Source organism: Uloborus diversus, chromosome 2 (genome assembly GCF_026930045.1).
Source record: "Uloborus diversus isolate 005 chromosome 2, Udiv.v.3.1, whole genome shotgun sequence".
In the NCBI taxonomy this organism is placed as follows: domain Eukaryota; kingdom Metazoa; phylum Arthropoda; class Arachnida; order Araneae; family Uloboridae; genus Uloborus; species Uloborus diversus.
In genome coordinates, this window is record NC_072732.1 from 92,650,087 (window position 1) to 92,672,331 (window position 22,245).

At 32.9% G+C, this 22,245-nt stretch overlaps 1 protein-coding gene across 1 annotated transcript in view; it reads left to right on the top strand.

Annotated features, from left to right (window-relative positions):
• The window catches only part of LOC129216425 (uncharacterized), a 111,439-nt gene that overhangs the window by 42,927 nt on the left and 46,267 nt on the right, over window positions 1-22,245 (top strand). Inside the window, exons 7-11 of the mRNA XM_054850639.1 lie at window positions 499-749; window positions 4,188-4,373; window positions 6,256-6,362; window positions 11,360-11,628; window positions 13,517-13,854. Coding sequence (XP_054706614.1) covers window positions 499-749; window positions 4,188-4,373; window positions 6,256-6,362; window positions 11,360-11,628; window positions 13,517-13,854 — 1,151 coding nt within the window. The remainder of the gene's footprint in view (window positions 1-498; window positions 750-4,187; window positions 4,374-6,255; window positions 6,363-11,359; window positions 11,629-13,516; window positions 13,855-22,245) is intronic.

A 22,245-nucleotide genomic window follows, 5' to 3' on the forward strand; every position in this document is an offset into this window, starting at 1 on the left:
TATTTTACAAAAAAAAAAAAAAATTCAAATCAAAATATTTCATTAAAACAATTTTCTATTTTTCAATTTGCCCATACAAAATCAAAGAAAAAAATTTTCACTCTTTTTTTATGCTACAAATTTACCCAAAAAATGAAAAATAAGAGTTCAATCCAAGTTTCCCATTGAAATTTCTTTATTTACTATAATTTTCAAATCCAATTTCCAATATGCTTATTTTGAAAAAGGTAAGCCATCTGAACTATTTCCCTTCGCCCTACATTCCACCGTTTTATTCTTTTAGTATTGAATTAATGTTTGAAACCTATAAATTGTAAATGAAACATTAAAATTGATATTAAAAACCTATTAATTTTAAATGAAATATTAAAATAGATATTAGAAACCTATAAATTTTATGTGAAATATTAAAATTAAAAATAGAAACCTATAAATTTAATTTTTAACCTAAACACCAATATGTTTTATAATTTTACAGTGCTTTTACACTTCTTTCAGGAATAATGCATACATTAAGCTGGGTTATTCTTGTATTTATATCCTTTACTGAAATCACTGGTGCTGAAACTAGCATAACGGAAGCTATTGAGGACTACGATTACGATGATTATTTGGAACCAACTACCGTTAGTCCTTCCGAAGATTGCATTTGCGTTCCTTTTTATCGATGTGATGATGGTAAAATAGTCGATGACGGTAATAAAACCCTCAAACCAAGGCGTTTATTGCCAAGAGACATCTCAACTGCAGTAAGTATGTCGTTGTGTCACATGTATTTATAAGAAAGACTGCAATACTTTTTAAATATATTTAAAATTTCATTTATTTATTTCAATTTCCAATACAGCACGCTCAGAGAATGCTCTTGACCAAAACACACAACAAAATACAAATATAAATACACATGTGACGACCAGCAATAGGCTTTGGGACAAGCTAGGCTGGTCCAAGTCAGTTTATTAACCCCCAAGGAAGATCAATGGCCTTCATAAAGCAATCCAGCCCCTTGCTCATTACCGCCTCTTCCGGTAAGCCGTTTCAAGGGGCCACGATCCTACTAAAATAGTAATTTTTCCTTATTTGCACAATAATAAACACATAAGTTGACATAATTTCTCCAGTTTCCCAAAAGTCGGAAAGAACTGAAGAACTGTAAAGCCTTAAACACTTAAGAAGGTTGTTAGCAACAACAAAGGGGGCATAAGAGACTACCCAGCTCCATACTAAACAAAATTTCATCAAAACCCACATTTCGAAAACAATAATTAAAGCCAGAGTATCCATAACAACTTAAGTGCCTTCAATTCTCTATCTTCTACTTGTCACTGAATTTTCGAACATAATAATACTAAGCCATCATTCATTAAAATTATTCAAGGTTAACTTAAAATGCACTACAACTGTCTTTGCAATTAAAAAATTACTAAAACAATATAATTCTTACAAGATTTTACCCTTTGAAAACTAAATGAACTTCCCAAAAAGTTTCAACATGTATCTTCCTAAATTTATTTAATCATTACTTCTAAAACTAAATAATTTAACGGTTTAAACATTTTCTACCGGCTTCCATTATTTACATTTAATAACATTGAATAACTTTATCATTTTGATGCAAAAATAGCTCTAAAATAATAGTGAAGTAAGACAGTGTAAACTAAACTGTAAGAAAAGTATAAAAAAATTTTAAATATTGAGCTCGTAATGTAAAAACTGAAACTTCTGAACGTTAAAAGATTTGTCCACAAACGCTGAAGTTTTCAATCCTTATTTTAAGAAAAAATAATTTAAAAAAAATCACAATTTAATACAATAAAATGCAATAAAACTGCTCAAAAGAACAACTAATAAAAAACATTAATGAATAAACAACAAGCAATAAATAGAACTAGAATTTTAGAAATGTGATAATTAATTAATTGTCACGAAATAGAGAATTACTTCTGCTATGGCTTACTGAGTGAAAATGAGATGTGTGTCTAAGAGCTGGAATTAGTTTAACAGTTGAAGGGCGATTCTCGAAAAATTGTTCCGTGCGTAACGCTAAGTTTTTTACTCTATTCAAATAACTATAAAGAATGGGAATAACTGTTATGCTTTGATAGTACATTAAAGCATGTATTATTTCCCAACAGCATTATTTTTTGAAGGCTTTGATTAGCTGGAAAAAATAAAATTCTTAGCGTTATGCACAGGATATTTTGTCGAGAATCACCCTGAAATTTGTCTGTAAAAAAAATTGGAAATTTGAACTGAGGAATTGTTATAAGGCTTTAAAAAAGTCTAACACTGTCATTATGAAAGCCAAAGTATTCAGATGAAAATCACAGAAAAAGTATTATTTTGTAAGAAAGATATATTTTTCTGTTCTTACACTCACTGGTGTTAAGAAAATTTACATCACGTTTTCATTCTTCCAGATCTACAAAGCATTTTTCAAGTAAAAAGGAAAATACTAAACAATCCACTATTAATGTATATTTTTACTTAACTTATGTGTCAATCAAAGCATCTCTGTGACCGTCATATCGTTTTAGTACAATAGTATTTTTGCCATAAAATTGCAAAAAAACTCCAAAATATTTAAAACAGAAATTTTTGGATATCATATAAAAGCTCATCCTGGTGTTTTTCACATCAAAAAAATGACATCTTCCAGATTAGTTTCTGTTTAAGTATTAGATCTTTGTTTCAAAACTGAAATGAAATAAATTCTTTTAACCGTATAAAAGACATGTTTTTGGATACATAGTGTTACAAATTCTGTAAATAGTAATTATTCTTATGATTAATTTGTTGTAATCTAGTTAAATTTGGCGTTCATTCCATTATTTTTCATCTGAAATTATCTTAGAAACGTAACCTGTAAATAGTTTCTTGTAATGTACATACAACCCCCTAACATTCGACTGAAATATACGGTCCCCCTATTTTTCGTTGATAACATTCTTGAATGAATAAAAAGAAAATACGAGAAGCACATTTCGAGTTTTGTGGAAACTTCACTAGGATTTATAAATAGCCACAGCCGACGGCGGGAGGAGCCACTCTCAAGTTAGTTTTTGCTTGTGAATCGTGTCAGCGCTGCGCTGGAGAGCATGTATTAGCTCTGTTTTGTGAAGACTTTGAGCTTTATTTTTGCGTATTTGGGATGTAAATACGTGTGTAACCGTTGAATTTACGATGTTAATTGATATTTGCTTAATTGCTATGGTTGATTTAGCAGTTGCAACTACATTTCTTATACATAGTTGTAATTAAATCTCCTGTGTTTTCTCAAGAACTGTGTCGTCATTTCAAGAAAGTCTGAAGCTGCACGGAACTGGTAACAATAGTTTGTATTAAAAAACAGGCTGTGGGCTAACTGTAGCAGTTTAGCAATTATATTCAAGAATATCAGGAAACGTTTGAACATTTTGATGTGGATTTTTCAGTCTTTTTTTTTTTTTTTAATCATTAGATGAACCAAATTTCAAGAATTTTGAGCACAAGATAAGAGTTTTATACTGATTGGAAATATGTGTGCAAAAACAAGGTTGCTAGTTGAGATTTTAAACTTGATGCTGGTGGTACTATGAATTTAACAATTTTTTACTAATTAAATTTATAGAACTGGTGGTTTCTAACAAACTGACAGCTTTGATGAGTCCCTATATTAATTAGCATTGAAGGAAGAAGAAATGATTGTCTTTTATTCCAGGACAGTTCAGCACAAAGTTCATGCAATTTATGTATAATTTACCGTTTTTGATGAACATTAATGAATTTCATGAATATTAATGAGTCTCTATATTAATTAGCATTGAAGGAAGAAGAAATGATTGTCTTTTATTCCAGGACAGGATCGTTTTTGATGAATATTAATGAATTTCATGAATATTAATGAGTCCCTATATTAATTAGCATTGAAGGAAGAAGAAATGATTGTCTTTTATTCCAGGACAGTTCAGCACAAAGTTCATGCAATTTATATATAATTTACCGTTTTTGTTTTAACCAAACAAGTAATCGAAAATACATTTTACGTTATGAGCACATAGTTTTACATATTTTTCTATTTAAGTATTTAGAATTTCTGTTTATATGGATTGAACAAACAGTAAAACATAATTTCAAGGAAGAAAAAGAGATACCTAATCAGATTTTCATGAAAAATCTCATGCATTTTTCATTCTTATTTCATGCAGAGAAAGAGCACTAACTCCCCGGAATGCGAGCTAAACCATGTTTGTTGTCGTCGACAAGATTCCGAAGATCCTGCAGAAGAACTAAGCTATCACAAGTGTGGTAACAGGAGTCCAATATTCTTCATGGGTAGAGTAGTGAACTCGAAAACTTCTGCACAAACAGAATTTGGTGAATGGCCTTGGCAAGTGAGTGAAAAGCACCGAATATTAAAAACAAAGAATTCTAAAATCCCCCCCCCCCCAAAAAAAAAAGAAAGTGGCGGGAAAATTGTATTTAAAACCGTTATAGCATAATATTATCAGATTTATTGCAGCATAGATCATACTGTAACGGCTCTTTACCTCATTTTACTTTTCTTTAGGCAGAGTTACTACCTTGAAGTTGAGCCACTCAGTTGGACCGTAATAAACAGTTTTTTTTTTTCTTAAAGCAGTAGCCTTACGTTTCGCACAAATTTAAATATATAGGTTAGAAAATAAAATATCCGAGATAGTTCAAACAGTGAAAATGTTTTTAAGAGATATTTCATCTTATCCCCCGCATTAAAAAATGTACCTTTAAAAAAATACCTTTATTATAAGATTTTGAAAGCCATGTTCGAAATGAGATTTGCAATATGGTGTAATGCAATGACTGAAACAAGATTATTACCACATGAATATTAATCATGATTAAATGTTATTCGACAAGTTGGTTTTACTACTTAAGGGTTGTCCATAAGTCATGTACCACTAATTTATCAAAGAGTTTGACCCCCTTCTCCCTTTTGTTTCGAAGTGTCACGCTTCACCCTTATACCTCTATTTCTCTTGCTACATGCCACGCTGTTTTTCTTATGCATATACGGTTATAAAAATGCGCGATGTCATATTTTTTTTAAACCTGATCCCTCCCTTCTTGTTATAAAATCAGAATTCTAAGACCCCTGCCCCTCCCCCCTACCAAAGCGTGACATCATTTGCGGACGACTTCTTAGTCTATTTCACTTGTAAACGTTTTCTTAATAAAGGGATCTTCTTGCTTTGACAATCCTTGATCTACAGAGAAAAATTATACTACGCTAATTTTTAATTGGACTCTATAAGGTAGACCGGGGCACGTTTACTTGGATTTTTTTCAATGAATTTTCTAATTTTTATGTTTCAACTTAGGAAATTTTAGACATGGCGATTTTATGAAGCAGTTAATGGAGTCAAAATTGGTATATTCAGTTGTTGCTCAGTTTGTGTTTTCAACCGTTAAAAAAAAAGTGTCCAAGTCGGTTGCGTAAACTTGCCCCGGACACGGGCACGTTTACGCATATTTATTTTGACACCTTTCATGGTTCTGTAGGTGTTTCGAACATAACGTCTTACCATCGTTAAAACAAAGCAAATTTATGACAGACTGAATAGTGTTTAAAGTAAAAGCTGAATGGGCATGAAAGCAGCACTACATGATTGTAACCTATAAAATACGAATCTATAACTGTGTTTTAAAAAAAAATGGTGATTTTCAAAAGTAAAGAGCCTAAAAATACTAAAAAGGCTTGAGACAGTTCGGAGCGAAAAAATTGTCGGGGCACGTTTGGAAGTAAGACACCGTAAGAACGTGCGTAAAGGTGCTCCGACGTCAACGCGTAAACTTGCCCCATCGCCAAGTTTGGATTTATTTTTAAAGTGAAAAAAAAATATAAACATTTCAGTTCATCCTAGCACAATTCTCAAAAAAGGATAAAACTCTGCTAATGTTTATGCATTTGTCCTTTCTTAACTAAGTATTATTTATTCAGAAAAAGCTTCAAAACGTTCAACACATAACATGCTCAACTTGTTAAAAAAAAAACAGATTATTAATTCTGCGTGCTAGACCGAAGCTCGACTGATGCTCAAAAACTTGTGAGAACATGCGCTAAAGAGCAACATCGATCTGTTACGACTGTTGGCCCCCGCTCTACTCTATACTTGAATTTAGATTTACATGCAATAGCAAAAGCAATCTAAAGTTTAAAATTTATAGAAGTATTTACAGTTCAATTCAAAAAATCATGATTTTCGAATGCTGTCTGAGTTTTCCTCTCCCTTACAGGCGGCAATACTTAAACGAAGCGGTGCTGCATTTTTCTTCGTCTGTGGTGGTACACTCATTGATGATCAACATGTCTTGACAACTGCACATTGCGTCACTGGTTTTCGGTAAGCGTATTTGGAAGATTAAAAACTATGTTAGAGTTGAATAAAATCAAAAGCTACAATTTACAATTCTTTAGTCTTTTGCAAAACAGCAAATTTAAGGACAAACACTGAGATTGCAAACATTCAGAAAAAGAAGGTGTACACATAACGGGAGCAAAAGTATTTTCAGTTAAAAAGAATGAAACTTACTTTTTTATTCTAAGTAAGTTCTTTCCCCCAAAAGAAACGTCTTAAATTAAAACAAGCCCTCTCCTGCATAAATACATTGTTTTCTAAAAATAGGATAGCGTGTTTTCACTCCATACGTAATCTACCATTTATTTCACAGTACATACATTTACCTTTAAAAAAAGTCAGAACTTAATAAAATGAAAGGAGTTTGAGAGGATTTTAACGATGTCGGACTCACCCCAATTTTAACACGTTTACATTTGTACAGATATTGTTAAATGATTGAAAGGACATTATTAAAGCATAATGTTAGGAAAATGTAGTATATACATCTTTCTTAGTCCAATAAAACATATACGTAGTTATTGCCGTTTTTTCTGCGATTGCTATATAGTTTACCTTCACCTACCTAATATACATTTACATTATTTTAGTAGGTATGCGTACATGCGAAAAAAAAGTGAATGAAATTTTAAGTTGTAAAACTTTTAGCATAACAAGTGTAAGGTGCTCCAAGTGTAAGTGTAACTCCTAACAAGTGTAAGGTGCATCGTGACGACTCGAAATGATATAGCAATGAGGGTCGAAATGATTTCTTGACTCAAGAAATTTTAGATATGCCGGGAGTATTTCAGACTGTTCAGAATTCCATGCGTTGCAGATGTGAGGTGTTCATTGTAGCCGGTGGAAAAAACTTCGAACACTTACTTCGACATATGTTCCTTCTGCTTTTTTACGTGAAAAATTAAAAAAATTTCACTTATGGTCTTTTATTTTATGGTGCTTCTGTGTACATCACCGCTTTAAGAAAGCCTTTCCAACCCTGCATTGCTATATGATTTCGAGTCGTCACGATGCACCTTACCTCTCTTAGAAGTTCTGAAAAAGTTGACTGAAACAACCTGTATACAGGGTGTTTCGTTTTAACCTGCAAGACCTCTAATTTCGTAATCGTTAGGCCTACATGAATACTTCCAATTGCAAAAATTTTCAAAATCATATGCAGAGTTAAGGTATTGAACGTCTGAAGCAAAAACGGAAATGACTTATAAAATACAAAACTTAAGTTTTCATACGGGCCCTAGGTCCCCTTACTTATATTTAGGGAAATAATCTCTATTAAAAAATATTACTTCCTCAAAAAACACAAGGAGATATTTGAGTTCAAAGTTTTAAGGGACCTTACAGAAGTTTAGATTTGAACCCTTTCAGAGCAATGTCAGGTTGTCGAAGTAAAAATGTCGAAGTACTAAATATTCATATTTTTCATTGCTATTACAAAATAAATGCGAATGTTATGCCATGATACGCAAAAACACACCACAAAACCTCAATCAATTTGAAAAACCCACACTCTATGCACATTATAAGTTTAAACCTTTGTTAACTGCTATATTTTCCCCCAAAAGGTGGGTTTGATGGCCAGCGTAAAGTGGTGTAAGTCAAAAACGCTATGTTTCATATCTCAGTGAATATTGGTCGTACTAATGTCAAACTTTTTGTGTTGGAATTATTTTTCAATGGAGATTATTTCCCTGAACATAAGTTGGAGGATCTAAGACCCGTATAAAAAGTTAAATTTTGCATTTTTTCACTAATTTTTATTTTTGCTTCAAACTTTCAATATCTTAACTCTGCGTCTGCTTTTAAACATTTTTTCAACTGGAAGTATGCATCTAGGACTAACGACTACAAAAATAGAGGTCTTGCAGGCTAAAAGGGAACACTCTGTATATCAGTGACATACGGTCTTCGCCCAAGCAAACCAAGCTGATCCTGGTCACTTTAAAAATGCTTTCATTTCTCAAAATTCATAATAAATTTGATTTTTTCTTTGGTGATTTGTAACAATACCAAAATCTCGTTATCTTTCTCCCAAATTGGGATCAATACAATGATTCACAGACCGGTTACTTCAAGAATCTGAAATATTACAGCGGTGATTGCAGATGGTAGAAACATCGTAAGGGAATTTGGTTTCCACTGGAATGCGATGGCAATTTTGAGGAATTCAATTGGACAACGAAAGTTTACAGTTCCAGACTTCAATTTCGAAGCTGAGAGACTTTCTAAAGCAGGCTTGCCAGATTTCTGAAATGTTCAACCGGGACACCGTAAGTTAGCCCCCCCCCCCCTCCACAAGTTGCGGGTATTCAAAAGGGTTCACAGCCTCAGTTGGTATTTCGAGTGTTTTAACGAGCAGTTCATTCTTAATGATATGAATAAATGGGTAATAAATTATGAACCAAAATCAGGAGTAATAATAATACATGATCCAAGCAGATAAATTCAAACATTTTATTCCTTACATGTTCCTATTTTCAAGTTACTTAAGTAAGTAGAAACATTTTGAATAAGGGGAAAAAAATTAACAATATTTACATGCACTTTTCATTGGCTAGAACTCTTTTGGTTTTAATTTTGTTGTAAAAACCTTCACAAACTAATTCAATATTGATGTTGTAAATGACAGAGTAATTGTCCTAAATATTCCTTCACAGTTAATTATATTTAGACTTTTTTGCTCATCTGTAATCAAATTTATATATTTCCGGGACGTGAAGTAAACCGGCCAGGGCACCGGAATTTCGTCTGAAAACCGAGACTGTCTCAGTCAAACCGGGAAAACGTCTGGCAAGCTTATCGTTAAGTTGATTAATAGGCAGAAGCAGGAAAACTCGGATCCTCCCTTTACAAAGGGATTTTTAATCAAACTTTGAAAGACTTGATGCTTGATGGCGTACCTACTGCATTAAATGGTTTTCAGGACCTCACATGCCATACTAGAGCAGTAAGACAATGGGTAAAAACAGACTAAGAAGCGGATGCTACAGTTTGTTCTCTAACCGAGAGGGATGGATTTATTTGTGTCGTATTAGAATTCCGATATCTTGCGGCACAGTAAAACACTAAGGCCGAACATTGTCAACAGACCCGCCAATTTATGTTTTATTGTATTCAGTGTGGTAATAATTTGAGAACTCAAAAACTATTAAGATTTATTTTGGAACTTCTTTTGTTTCTTCAAAGATAGGATTTCGAAACAGATTTAGTCACATAAAGCGAAAAAAACTTGTTAATGAAGTATTAGGTTAATTTTATTCACTTGAAATTGAGGATTGAGCTGCTGTCGAGTGACATTTTCAAATTCATAGAAAGATGTCTCCACTCTTCAAATTCCTTTGAAATGACATCATGATAACATGCTTCTAGTTTTGTCTCTTCAAGTGACATGGTTACTGATAAATGAGTATTAGGAAATCTATTATTGAAAAAACATTCAAATTAAATTCTAAACTTAGCATAGTGTAGATAAGTAAAATATTTATCGTATAGTTTTTAAATTCGAAGCAACCTCACTAAATCCTTTGTTATGAATGATTGCAATTTTAAACGCTTTAGGATTGTATTTAAACTTAATAAACTCAACATTTGATATTCAAGTAAAAAATGTTGCGTTGTTTGGCTTGTGTAATACCAAAAAGAACTAAGATAAATATTTGTTTCTAAACAGAACTTTGATTACTGCAAAATTTTCGAGAAGCAAAGATACCTTCATTCTTATAAGTGTAGGATTTTTTTTTTCTTTTTGTAGCATAAAACAAACAATAAATTCTGCATTACCTCAAGGTTGCGTTTTCCTGCTGATGTTCAGTACCCTGTAGTCATTTTAACTTTATGTGTAGACGCACGTTGTATGTGTAAACTATATATTTCTTTTCTCGGATGACTTTTCATCTAGAAGCTCACATTTCTTTGCATTGAAAAAGGTGTCCTTTGTAACACCGAAACACGTGTCTGCAATATTCTGCAATATTTGTGCTTTCTGACGTTGGATTACTGATTTTTTGTATATATTTCTTTGTCTGGCTTTTAGCAAAAGCTTTTGAACAAGGAATTCATTGACTTAGAGTGAGCATAGATAGCACACTCCGCAAACACATGAAGAGAAATAAATGAAAAAATGCTAAACGTAACAAAATAAAGTGTCAAAAGTTAAAATGCAAAAATGTAAAATATTAAAAGGTAAAATTGAAAAATTGTAAAAATATAAACCGCAAAGGAATAAATTGTGAAAGCAAATTAGAATTTAATCAAGTCAGTTTAGTTTTTAAATCCCTGTAGTTTTCTCTGGCCTTCCAGTATCTGTTATACATACTTCTGGACGCCTCTGGACATTCCCTGAAATGAAAAATCTTCATAACTTAATAGGCATTCAAGATCTATAATCTGTCAGAGTCTCTCATGATTAGAAACAAACTGTTTTACTGTTTGACCATCGATTGCATGGAAAGGTTAATGTCCGGTTTATAGGCGGAAATGGACACATCTATTAGTATATAGGGATATTAGTTGGTTTGTTCAGATGTGCACTTTTGCCTCTCTATTATTTAGCCATAGTTTTGTAAAAATGAAAATTTGCTCAGAGCAACATTTTTTAAATTTAACGTATATTCGATCTATATTCTCACGGCAAAAACTAATTGATTCATTTATTTACAACAAAGTTTTGAGATTACCATTTTGCTTTTACGTTCCTGAACGAAATGAAAATATTTTATTTTATTTTTGTTGCTTCCTTGGAAACTATTTTTGTTTCCCCTTATTTTATTTTAGAGAATGCAATAAATGAATAAGGCACTAGTGACATTATAAAACGCGTGCATCAAAATCCCATCGTTATTTTCCCTTCTCTCCAGCTAGATTCATTCAGATTGAATCGTTTTTACTCGGCAAATTGCCAAATTACATACAATCCATTGTCAAACAGTATTCACTGGTGTTTCTGTTGTATACTGATACTTATCGTTTTCTTTCTGTTTTAGGAATAACGATGAAAACTTAGTTGTAAGGTTAGGGGAATGGGACACTCGAGCAGCCACTGAAACATATCCTCATGAAAACTTCAATGTGTCACAAGTACTTATTCATCCAGATTACCGATTCAGAAATTATCAGAACGACATTGCCATCTTAAAGCTCCAAACCGAAGTCGATTTTAAGCCTCATATTAACATGGCCTGCCTACCTAGAGAGGATGATAACTTCACTAATCAGACTTGCGTTGTCACAGGATGGGGACAGGACGCATTTAGTAAGTATAAAGTGGCCTTGGTGAAACTCTACCTGCTTACATTTTCCGGCGCTGAAAAAATGCTGTGTTGGATTTGTTAAATTATAAAACTAATATTTAATCTCCTCTTGTAAATGATATTTCAAAATTATGTTAACTCCTGCATATTATATTCTTCATTATTTACTAGTGGTGGCCGCACGGCTTTGCCTGTAGTATAAAATTAAAAGATCATTTGGTTTGCCTGTACATTTACAAATAGATGATGAATTTCTCGCCAATTTGCTATGTTCATTTACTTGCCCATGATACGGTAGAATGTTCTTAAAATTGGAATAACGAACTAATTATATGCCAAATTTCATGAAAATCGGCCGGACGGTCTAGGCGCTATGCGCGTAATAGAGGTCCAGAGATCCAGATGCCCAGAGACACAGACTTTCAGCTCTATCATTTGTGTAAAGAAAATGGAATACACATTAAAGGAAAAATGTACCTTCAAAACGAAATGCAGGTCAGAAATGGTTAATCCAATCGGCACACTATACATTATCCTTTTTTTCAGTAAAACCCTGTATTGTTAATAGAATAGCAAATTTTATTTGGTTTTTATTTAAGCACCTGCATTTCAAAAAATAATGAAAGAAAAACTCTAGACAAGGCGTGTCTTGAACTTTAAGAAACTTATTTAAACGAATGGCAATGTTAAAATGCATAGTCACTCATTTTCGTGTTTTTACTCAGGTGATTTTAATTTTAAATACTTAAAAACCCTACAATAAAAAGAAAAGTGTTTGAGATTCTGAACACTTTAGCAAGCACTTATAAGAGAAAGTATCCTCTAAATCCAGAAAAAAAAAATTCAGTCTATAAATTATTAATTAAACCGGATAAAATATCAACAAAGGAAACGCATTGTTTAGGTGCGGGGTTCATTTTTTGTCAATCTCATCTTTTCAGAGCTTTTACGTATGCTAATGAAAGTATATATAATTGCAATATTCAATTAAAATTTCGCCATTTTCACCTACTAAACAAGCCTCTAAAATTTTCACGTATACTTATTTTGTCTAGTCGTTTGAAAATTTTAAGCGTGAAAAGGAACGGATCACAACCAAATAAATAAGCGGAATAACATTTTGTTATTGGAAATTGGAAACATTTTGCACTAGTGTATATTTTAGTCATTTATTTATAATTTTAGAGATTTGTTAAATTAACTAACATCAAACAACGAATTTATCATGGAGAGTATGCAAAAGGAAGAAGTCAATTTTCTGAAGGTGTTAGTAAAAACTCATATTAAGCTGATTAGAAATGGTTCTTTTAAAAAATGTTTCTTAATAAGAATATAGGTTATATCAGCTAACTATTTTGAATTTTAATAGTATATAATGCGAATGTCACAAAAAAAAAAGAGAAAGAAAAGAAAAGAAAATTAACACCTTTAGATTGTTTACCCAAATTACGACAATACTATCTGCGCTGGTGTTCTGAACTTAGTTGTACGTTCTTCAATAAAGAAGAATGAAGAAACTTTTTTTTAATCCTATTCTGCGTTTTTTCATGCTAAAAATTCAGGATATTAGTCTAAATATACCAATGTTGTAAAATTTTGCTCTTTTTAATGTTAAGTGCAATTATGCTTCTTTAAAATATTATTTTGCTTTGCATTCTAAATGAATGAAAATGTGCTAAACTTGAATAAGTCTTGCACTTTCTTTAAAGTACAGTCTTACACTTCATTTTTTATTGAATCAAGAAATGGGAGAATTTAAAATTTAAGGCAGGATGTCGATGCCAGTTAGTAATGACCATTTGTTATTTTACATATAATAAATTGATAAATTTGGTGCTTGTATAATCTATTTCAATTTCTATTCAATTTATTATTTTTCTCCCAATATAGAAAATGGCTCATTCACACAAGTCATGAAAAAAGTGTCACTTCCAGTCATTGGGCATAGAGAGTGTCAGGAAAAACTAAGGAATACAATCCTAGGTCCTCGCTTCAAACTTCACAGTGGCTTCTTTTGCGCAGGTGGCAAAGAAGGTGAAGATTCATGTACAGGTGACGGTGGAGGACCTTTGGTTTGTCTTCAGGAGGACAATACCTACGTTCTAGCTGGCATTGTTTCCTGGGGTCTTGAATGTGGTACTAAAGATGTTCCAGGGGTGTATGTCAACGTTCAAAAATACGTAAATTGGATATCTTCAAGTACTGGAAACCCAGTGGAAGAGTATTGGAAAATTGACTGATGACTTGACTTTTTAATCAATTGATTTAATAAAGGGTGTTTTGAAATGATTACATAAATTTTTGCAAGTTACTGACTACACCTATGTTACGGGCTTGAAAATATCGAAAGATTTTTTTTTTTTTTTAAATTGAATAAACTCCGTTACGATTTTTATCACTAAACATTCAAACTCATATTTAAGAAAAAAGTATTTTAAGTCATTAATTTGGTAAAACACACACCTTGAATAGTTGATGTAGGAAAATTGTGCTGTTTAAGTTGTTTTCCGAAGCAAATAAAGGGAGATTCAAAAACTGCTGGCATAAATGATCATGACATTTGACGATACAAATTATTCTTGCAGATGTGAACTTCAAGATTTGCAAACTTAATTTTAACTACGCCATTCTAAAATTTATCACAACCCATTCACCCATGTGAAATAATTGTTTTACTTTAAAAAACGCATGGAATGAAACAGCTAAAAATGAAAGTGAATGAACATTGTCAAATTCAAAACTGCAAAGTGTATTCATTGGTTTTTCATGAGAAACACCATTTTTTGAGAAACACCCTAAGAAACACGAGTTAAGAATTCGGGAGCAAATGCAGGAATTGAAATGAAAACCAGAGCTTAGTATTTAAATATTGAATCTCTTGCAGAATCATTTCTCTCGCACCAAAAAACGGGATTCCTTTTGGCGTGAAATATGTATATGCAATTTTTTTCCAGTTCAAAGTCAGTTTTTTTCACACTCGCAACTCTGTTCTTACACCTTTAGTTTAACACACAGGTAAATCCCATTTTTTTTTAACAGATGAAAATAATTTTCCTATTCCTACTAATGTAAGGAAGTACACATGAGCTTCAGTAACGCTTTCCGGACGGGAAATAACGACCGGAACAACGTCAGTTTTTAAACTTTTTGCGTATCCGGTTGCAAATATCCGCTAGTTTTCCCTCCTTGAGTATAATTAATAAATAGTGCAGTTAAATTAAAACTTTGAATAAGTAAGCATATTTTTAACACGCTTTTATTAGTTTCACCTGTATGTATGTATGTAAGTATGTATGTATCTTGTAACGGAATCTTGCAGCTCAAATTTCGCCCACTTCCTTCGATCGGATTCTTTTGAAATTTGGCACGCGACCTCAGACCCGATGACATTGCAATAGTCTATAATCAAATTAATTAATTAACCCTTTTAATTGTTAGTTTCCTCCAATTTTAATCAATATTTTGGCATAAATCCAACAATGTAAAAAAGGAAAAATTTAAAAAATACATTAAAAAATGCTCGCAAAAATTATTTAAAAATATCTACAAAAACCTTTATTTTATTTTTTTTTATTTTATTTTATTTTTTTTTTTTTTTTTTTTTTTTTTTTTGCATCAGACAAAATTTTTTCCAATGTTCCAAGGTAATTAGAACTTGAAATATAATTGTTTTTAACTAATTTCATGCCAAAATTTAGGTGAGCCTTCAATTGGAAATCCATTGCTGATCAGACCATTGTTGAACAAAACTTTTATTCAAATGCATCTCAAATTTTCAAAGTTATGAAGATAGGATTTCCGCACACATACATCGATGACTGAGATGGATTAGCTTTTTTTTGGGCAAATTTTATGAACATAAAAGATTTTGAACAATGTTGAAATGAATATTTTTTCGCAAAACAAGTTAAACTAAAAAGAAGAAAATAAAATAATAGTATAAAAAACTAAAAAAACACGCTTTCGTAGCAAAATGAACTAAAAACTGAAAAATAATCTTTGGATGATAGTAGTTGACCAATCACTTAATTTAATGTAATACAAAAAAGCGTGGGGGGGGGGCTTCTTATTAGTTGTCTTGAATTTCTTCCATTTGTTGTCCAAGCAAAAATGTAAATAGACAGCACCCCACACTTTTTGTATTACATTAAAATTAAGTGATTGGTCAACTACTATCATTCAAAGATTATTTTTCACTTTTTAGTTCATTTTGCTACGAAAGCGTGTTTTTTTTAATTTTTTAAACTTTTATTTTATTTTTAATATAAAGCATGTTTGCAAAATCTAGCACTCATCAAGGAAATTTATTTTAACAAATCAACTTCAAATTTAATCAGTTTTTTTTTCCTTAAAATGCCCAGTGCGCACCTTTCGTAACTCTGAGAAGGTGCATTTCAGCTTCGCGCCAGGCACTAGCGCAGCCAGAACTTATCTTTTAGGGGCGAGGGAATATGGTAATAGCTGTTCTTATATGGATAGAAACATTCATACGAGAATAAGCGATACGTGTTAAGACCAAAGGTCCTGGGGTGTTGCCCCTCAAAATCCACCTCGCAGCGCCCCTCAAAGTTACAACATTTATAGTTTTTCATTCAATTTTCAGTTCTCGATAATAGTTCCACCTTCATGCCATTTACTAATATATATTTAAGTGGGGAAAAAAACGTGATGAGATGAGAAAAAAGTAGTGCATGGACATCCTGCAGGACAAGAAACCAATCAATTATACGTGACATTTTACTCTTTATTCTCATATCTACTTTTTCTCTGAAACATTGACACCAAAAATTTTCATTTTTGTTGATTTATGTTTTGTTTTAATACGATTCCAACCTACTTTCATAGATTTTGTTCCTCTTTCACTTTTTTACAAATCCTTGTGTTTTTTAAGAGTCATTTTTTAATTTAAACCATCTTTTCTTTTCTTTTTTTTTTCTTTTTTAGATTTTTATCATCTATTGTACTTTTGTTTTATTGTACAAGCCTGCTTATTTGGTTCCCGCTGAAAATTAAGCAAGCAAAGCGGATTGAATTCCAACATTTCTCTGTTGGTTTTTTTCCAACTGTTTTCAAATAAGTTTAATTCAATATCAATTTATTTAAATCACTATTTTATTTAAAAGATTCAAATAAAAACTCATTTCACACATAATATAAAAGAAACTAAATTACTCACTCATCAATATATTTTCCCTGTCTATTCGATTGAGTAGATGAGAGTTAGGCTGCATATATAGGCTTTTAGGCTGTAACAACTTGACTAGCTCCCACCACGCAGAAAGGAACTATATTTAGAGCCAGGTTTCTTACGAACACCAGTTTATTTCTGCCAGAAGTATAATTCTAAAAAATAATAAATAAATAAATGATCATCCAAGGAACAAATAAGCATAATACAAATAATAAAAAAAAGTTTGTTAAAATTCATAACATAATCAACGTGCACTTTAAAAATATACTGTTTAATCCTAAATCATTTGCAGCAGAGCTCAGGATTAACTTTTTTTTAGCCTTTTCTTAAACAAATTTCTACTATTTATGCTTTTCAAACAACTAGGAGAGAGTTCCATAATCTTGGACCATAAGAGTTAATGCCATTGCCTGAACGCGTTTTCTCAAATACCCCAAAAACTCATTGCTGCAGATACTGTCCTTTACCTTCCCACGGCAATATTAATGATTAATAGCTCTGTTTATGATTTTCAATTTCAATATTGTAAAACTTACAACGCAACCGTAATACAAAGGCATCAAAATAAATCCTTTTATTCACAATACGAAATCGGATTACACCTGATTACCATTACCCTTGGATAGAGAACAAAAGTAAGATTTGCTGAAATTGAAAATGATTAGGAGTAATCAATATGATGAAGACAGGTAATCATGACAAAACGACAACAATGCAGAACGATAAAAGCTCAGAAAGAAGTCATAAATATCATCTATCAAGCTCTTTCTTGCATGGTCTATTGCTTGCTGCTGACATGATGGTCAAGACTCATGGCGATTAGGATAGGAGTGTATTTTTAGTAATAAAAATTTCAATATCCGTATTAGATGTCAAACATATCAGTAATATCAATGGAATTATTTTGAAGCCTTCTCACAACTATTCCTGTCTTTAAGCTTCAAATTTTGAGGTAAGGGTAGAAGCACCTTGACCTTCAATTTTACGGAGAGCGGAAAGTCTCAAATTGTTTTTAACTAATGGCCGGATAACTAATGGCCGGATGGAATTTTGCCAAAAGGTAAAATACTAGTATGCTCACATACGTAAATGTAATTAAAGGATTATTTGGGCATTTAAAAATTGTAATACTATATCCGAAAATTTGCCGACTCGTCAGAAAAAAAATTGCCGTACGAGGAACTTCTTGAAAGATCACAGTGACCTCACATCCGGGCGGCCCTGGACCATGTATGGAGTATGTCGAATATGTACTGTGGTAAGAAGCGGTTTCTTTATACCGGATGCGTACACCAGCATTCACAGGTTATCTCGAATAGTACGTCATTTCTTGATGAAGAAAAGAAATGACGTCATCAGACATCTGTCCAAACTCTCGAATGCATAGTAAGTAAGTTGAATTTAAACTACAAATATGAATAAGAAAGACTAACACCAGCTCTTTCTCATAAGAGTAGGAACCACACTTTCAAAAATCTCCACTAGAATAAAGAAAAAAGTTCATGAATAACGTCGACATTTCTTCCAATAGTCCTCATAGCCGGAGAGCTAAACGACAAAAATCAATGGAAAACTGCAAATTATGATAAGAAGATGCCACTTGGTAGGAATGTTGTTTATGACTATAAAATGAAATTAAGACCCAGAGGCACTTTCAAAAACCGTTTAAAACCAAGATGGCGGCGTTTTTCAAAATGGCTACCCATATTAGAGTTTTTTTAATATATGTCGTACGAAAGAGGTTTTTATATTGAATTATAGGTTTTTCAGGTCACAGATTTCATTTTGTATGTGGAAAATAAACTAAATGTTCATTTTGGTGCTTTTTTTAAATATAATTTTATTACTTACAAAAGAGATTACGTGCTTTTCAAAGTACCAATATAAAAATAGGAAAAATATTAAATGCAAATATGTACAAAAGTATTAGTACTACGTCGTTAGTCAAACAGTGCTTCATTCTTCGCATTAATTTTTGCATAATATAGTATGTAGGACAGACCAACACTTCTGCAGCTACACTTGTTCTTGCCGATTTTGCAGATGCACTTTTTGAGCTCAGTGCATGAATCAGAAATATCCGGTGACACAGACCATTTCAGCTGCCATTCAACCTTATTCACTTAGAGATGGTGCACATATGATATGTTTGTGATCTTGATCCCAAATGTGTCCAGCCTTGAAAGCGCTACGCAATACTTGTTGCTGGCAAACTTTCAAGTGGCCTGTTTTTTTTTTTTTTTTTTTTTTGTCATAAACCATTTTTTCCTTGCATCATTTACAGTGTGGCTATTACTAGTGGAAAAGTACAGTAGTACTACAATTTACCTTTCAAAAATGTCAAAAATTTCGCTCGGTATAGAGCTTTGAGGTTGTGAAATAAACAAAAAATGCCACAGTTTCTTCTTTAAATATCACCCTTGCCTCCCAAGTGGATTTTATGGACTTCCCAGTGAATCTAGGAATGCTGTCACAAAACTTATGAAGGCATGAAATCCTGGTAAAGCCTTTCTTTTCCTTTTCTTTTCCAATAGCTCTCATATATGGCAAGCACTGTAATAGATTTGCTGTTGATTCCTGTTCCAAAAGCAATCCAATGTTTATCCAGACTTAATGTTGACAAGGAAAAAAAGTAAGATATTGCTAAGACTAAGACATATGTATCAACAATGCACACGACAATCTTCCTGTAACCGTTTTCTACCATGTTTTGAAGATGCAGTATCATTCTTGAGCCTGTTTCCTCTGGGCCAGGGCAAGTAACATCAGTGAGGGAAGTTTTTGCAGTAATATTTCCTATAATGTCATCACCTATAGTCGTTAGAACCTGCACATTTTTTATGGTACTTACAACGAAACGTACCTAACAGAGCAAAGAACCCTTTGTTATTTGAATTTCTTAAAAATCCTGGCTAATTTTTAGGTAAAAGTACCGTGTGAAAGCACTTGCCTTCTTATTCCTGCTCCCCACTTCTCTCTAGTTTCTAGTTTGATCTTTAATCGTTGGTGTAACATATATGACCCAAATAAAATCAATTCTCTGGCATTGGAAAGTCTCAATATCTTTACAAACGTAAAGTTTAAATGTGTTTTCATAGTAATCAACAAATGTTTTATAGGTTTGTGGCTTTAAATTACGCACGTCCGTTTTCAATCCATCTAAAAAGATCTTTATGATGCAGAGATTGAGCTACCATCAGAGCTACATCGATCATTCATTTCGGGACAGTTTAAGGTAAGAAAATCTAATAGATTATTCTCAGCAATCAGTATTTACCAAGCACACCAACAGAATAATGCAAGAGTAAAAGGAGATGGCGGTGCAATAGGATTGACACAGGATCCATCAGCACTTAGGCGTTGGATGGTTCCCAGACCGCAAATAAGCCGATTAATAGTAGAAGAATTTAAGTATGATATTAAGCTAAAACATGAAGAAAATAGTCGACTCCATCTTGAGCAGTACAACTCATTTCAAATTAAATATTTTACTAAGGTTCGAGCTCTTTATAGCACTTTGAAAGAACTTGGAAATCCATTTTTGGAAAATGACCAGAACCTTATCGTAATCGATAGCAGGATTATTGTGCACAGTGATGTCAATTCCTTTTCATGTACTTTTTTTTTTCATCTTTTGCTGCCGCTGAAAATCCCATGGCTTTTAGTGTTTTTTTTTTTTTTTTTTGCCCCTCCCCCACTCCACTTATAAGCCTCAACCGTCACCACTGCTGTTAGGTACGTTAGCTGTAAGTACCATAACAAATGTACAGGTTCTAACGACTTTCGATGAAGACATTAAAGGAAATAGTACTGCAAAAACTTCCTCCATTGATGTTACTTGCCCTGGCACAGAAGAAACAAGCTCAAGAATGATAGTGCATCTTCAAGACATGGTAGAAAACCGTTTCAGGAAGATTGTCATGTGCATTGTTGATACATATGTCTTAGTCTTAGCAATATCTTACTTTTTTTCCTTGTCAACATTAAGTCTGGATAAACATTGGATTGCTTTTGGAACAGGAATCAACAGCATATCCATTACAGTGCTTGCCATATATGAGAGCTATTGGAAAAGAAAAGGAAAAGAAAGGCTTTACCAGGATTTCATGCCTTCATAAGTGTTGTGACAGCATTCCTAGATTCACTGGGAAGTCCATAAAATCCACTTGGGAGGCAAGGGTGATATTTAAAGAAGAAACTGTGGCATTTTTTGTTTATTTCACAACCTCAAAGCTCTATACCGAGCGAAATTTTTGCTCGGTCGTGTGCATTGTTGATGCAGATGTGTTAGTTTTTGCAATATCTCACTTTTTTTTCTTTTCAACTTTAAGTCTGGATAAACATTGGATTGCTTTTGTAACAGGAAATAACAGCAAATGCATTACAGTTCATGCCATACATGAAGCTATTGGAAAAGAAAAGCTTTTCCAGGATTTCATGCCTGCATAGGTTTTGTGACAGCATTCCTACACTGTAAAAAAATTCCGAAACGTTACTGGTTATCTCCGTGGAACGTTTCGGGATTTCAGAGGTTTTCGCCTATTTCCCCGCAAAATCAAGTATCTTCGCTAAAATGTTTCCTGAATTGCTAAAAGATGCACGAATGCAGACATTTCACTGGTGTGAAAGATATTTTTTGCTACCAGTTTAAAGAATGACTGAGCATGCTTATAAGGTGTATCGGCTTCAATTTGATCACGGCCCGTCCGGATTGACTGAACTCCCAATGGGAGCAAATAAGTCACTGGATAGCTGCAGCCTTGCCAGGCAGGAATTGCAGGCAAGAAATATGGTTGGTTCTTGCTTGCAATTATTCGCGCAGCTTTGGCCATGGTCGCGGCAATGCTTCTGTACCTTTCTTGTTAAATCAGGAAGGTTCTAATCAAATATATTAAACCTATTTAATTTTTGTAGAAGGTTCACGACTGGCTTTAACAGGGGATATTTCCTAGCATTTCAGGAAGGTTACTCACTTGTATCGGAAAACGTTCCCGGTTTTTGTAAGAAATGTTACTGGTTGAAATTGGGCACATCAGCTGCCTATTATTTTCCAGGAATGTTTCTGAATCGTTTTTACAGTGTAGCTTTACTGGGAAGTTCAAAAAATCAACTTGGAAGGCATGGATGATATTCAAAGAAGCAACTGTGGGGATTTAATTTATTTCGCAACCTGAAAGGTACGTAGTAGAACTACTCTACTGTTCCACTAGTAATAGCGTAATTGTAAATGAAGCAAGGAAAAAGTTGAATATGACAAAAAATCGGTCACTTGAAAGTTTGCCACCAACAAAGTATTGCGTAGTGCTTTCCAGGCTGAACACATTTTGGGACAAGCTCACAAACATATTATAGGTGTTCCATCTCCAAGTGAATAGGGTTGGATGGCAGCTGAAATGGTCAGAGTTACTGGAAATTTCTGATTCGTGCA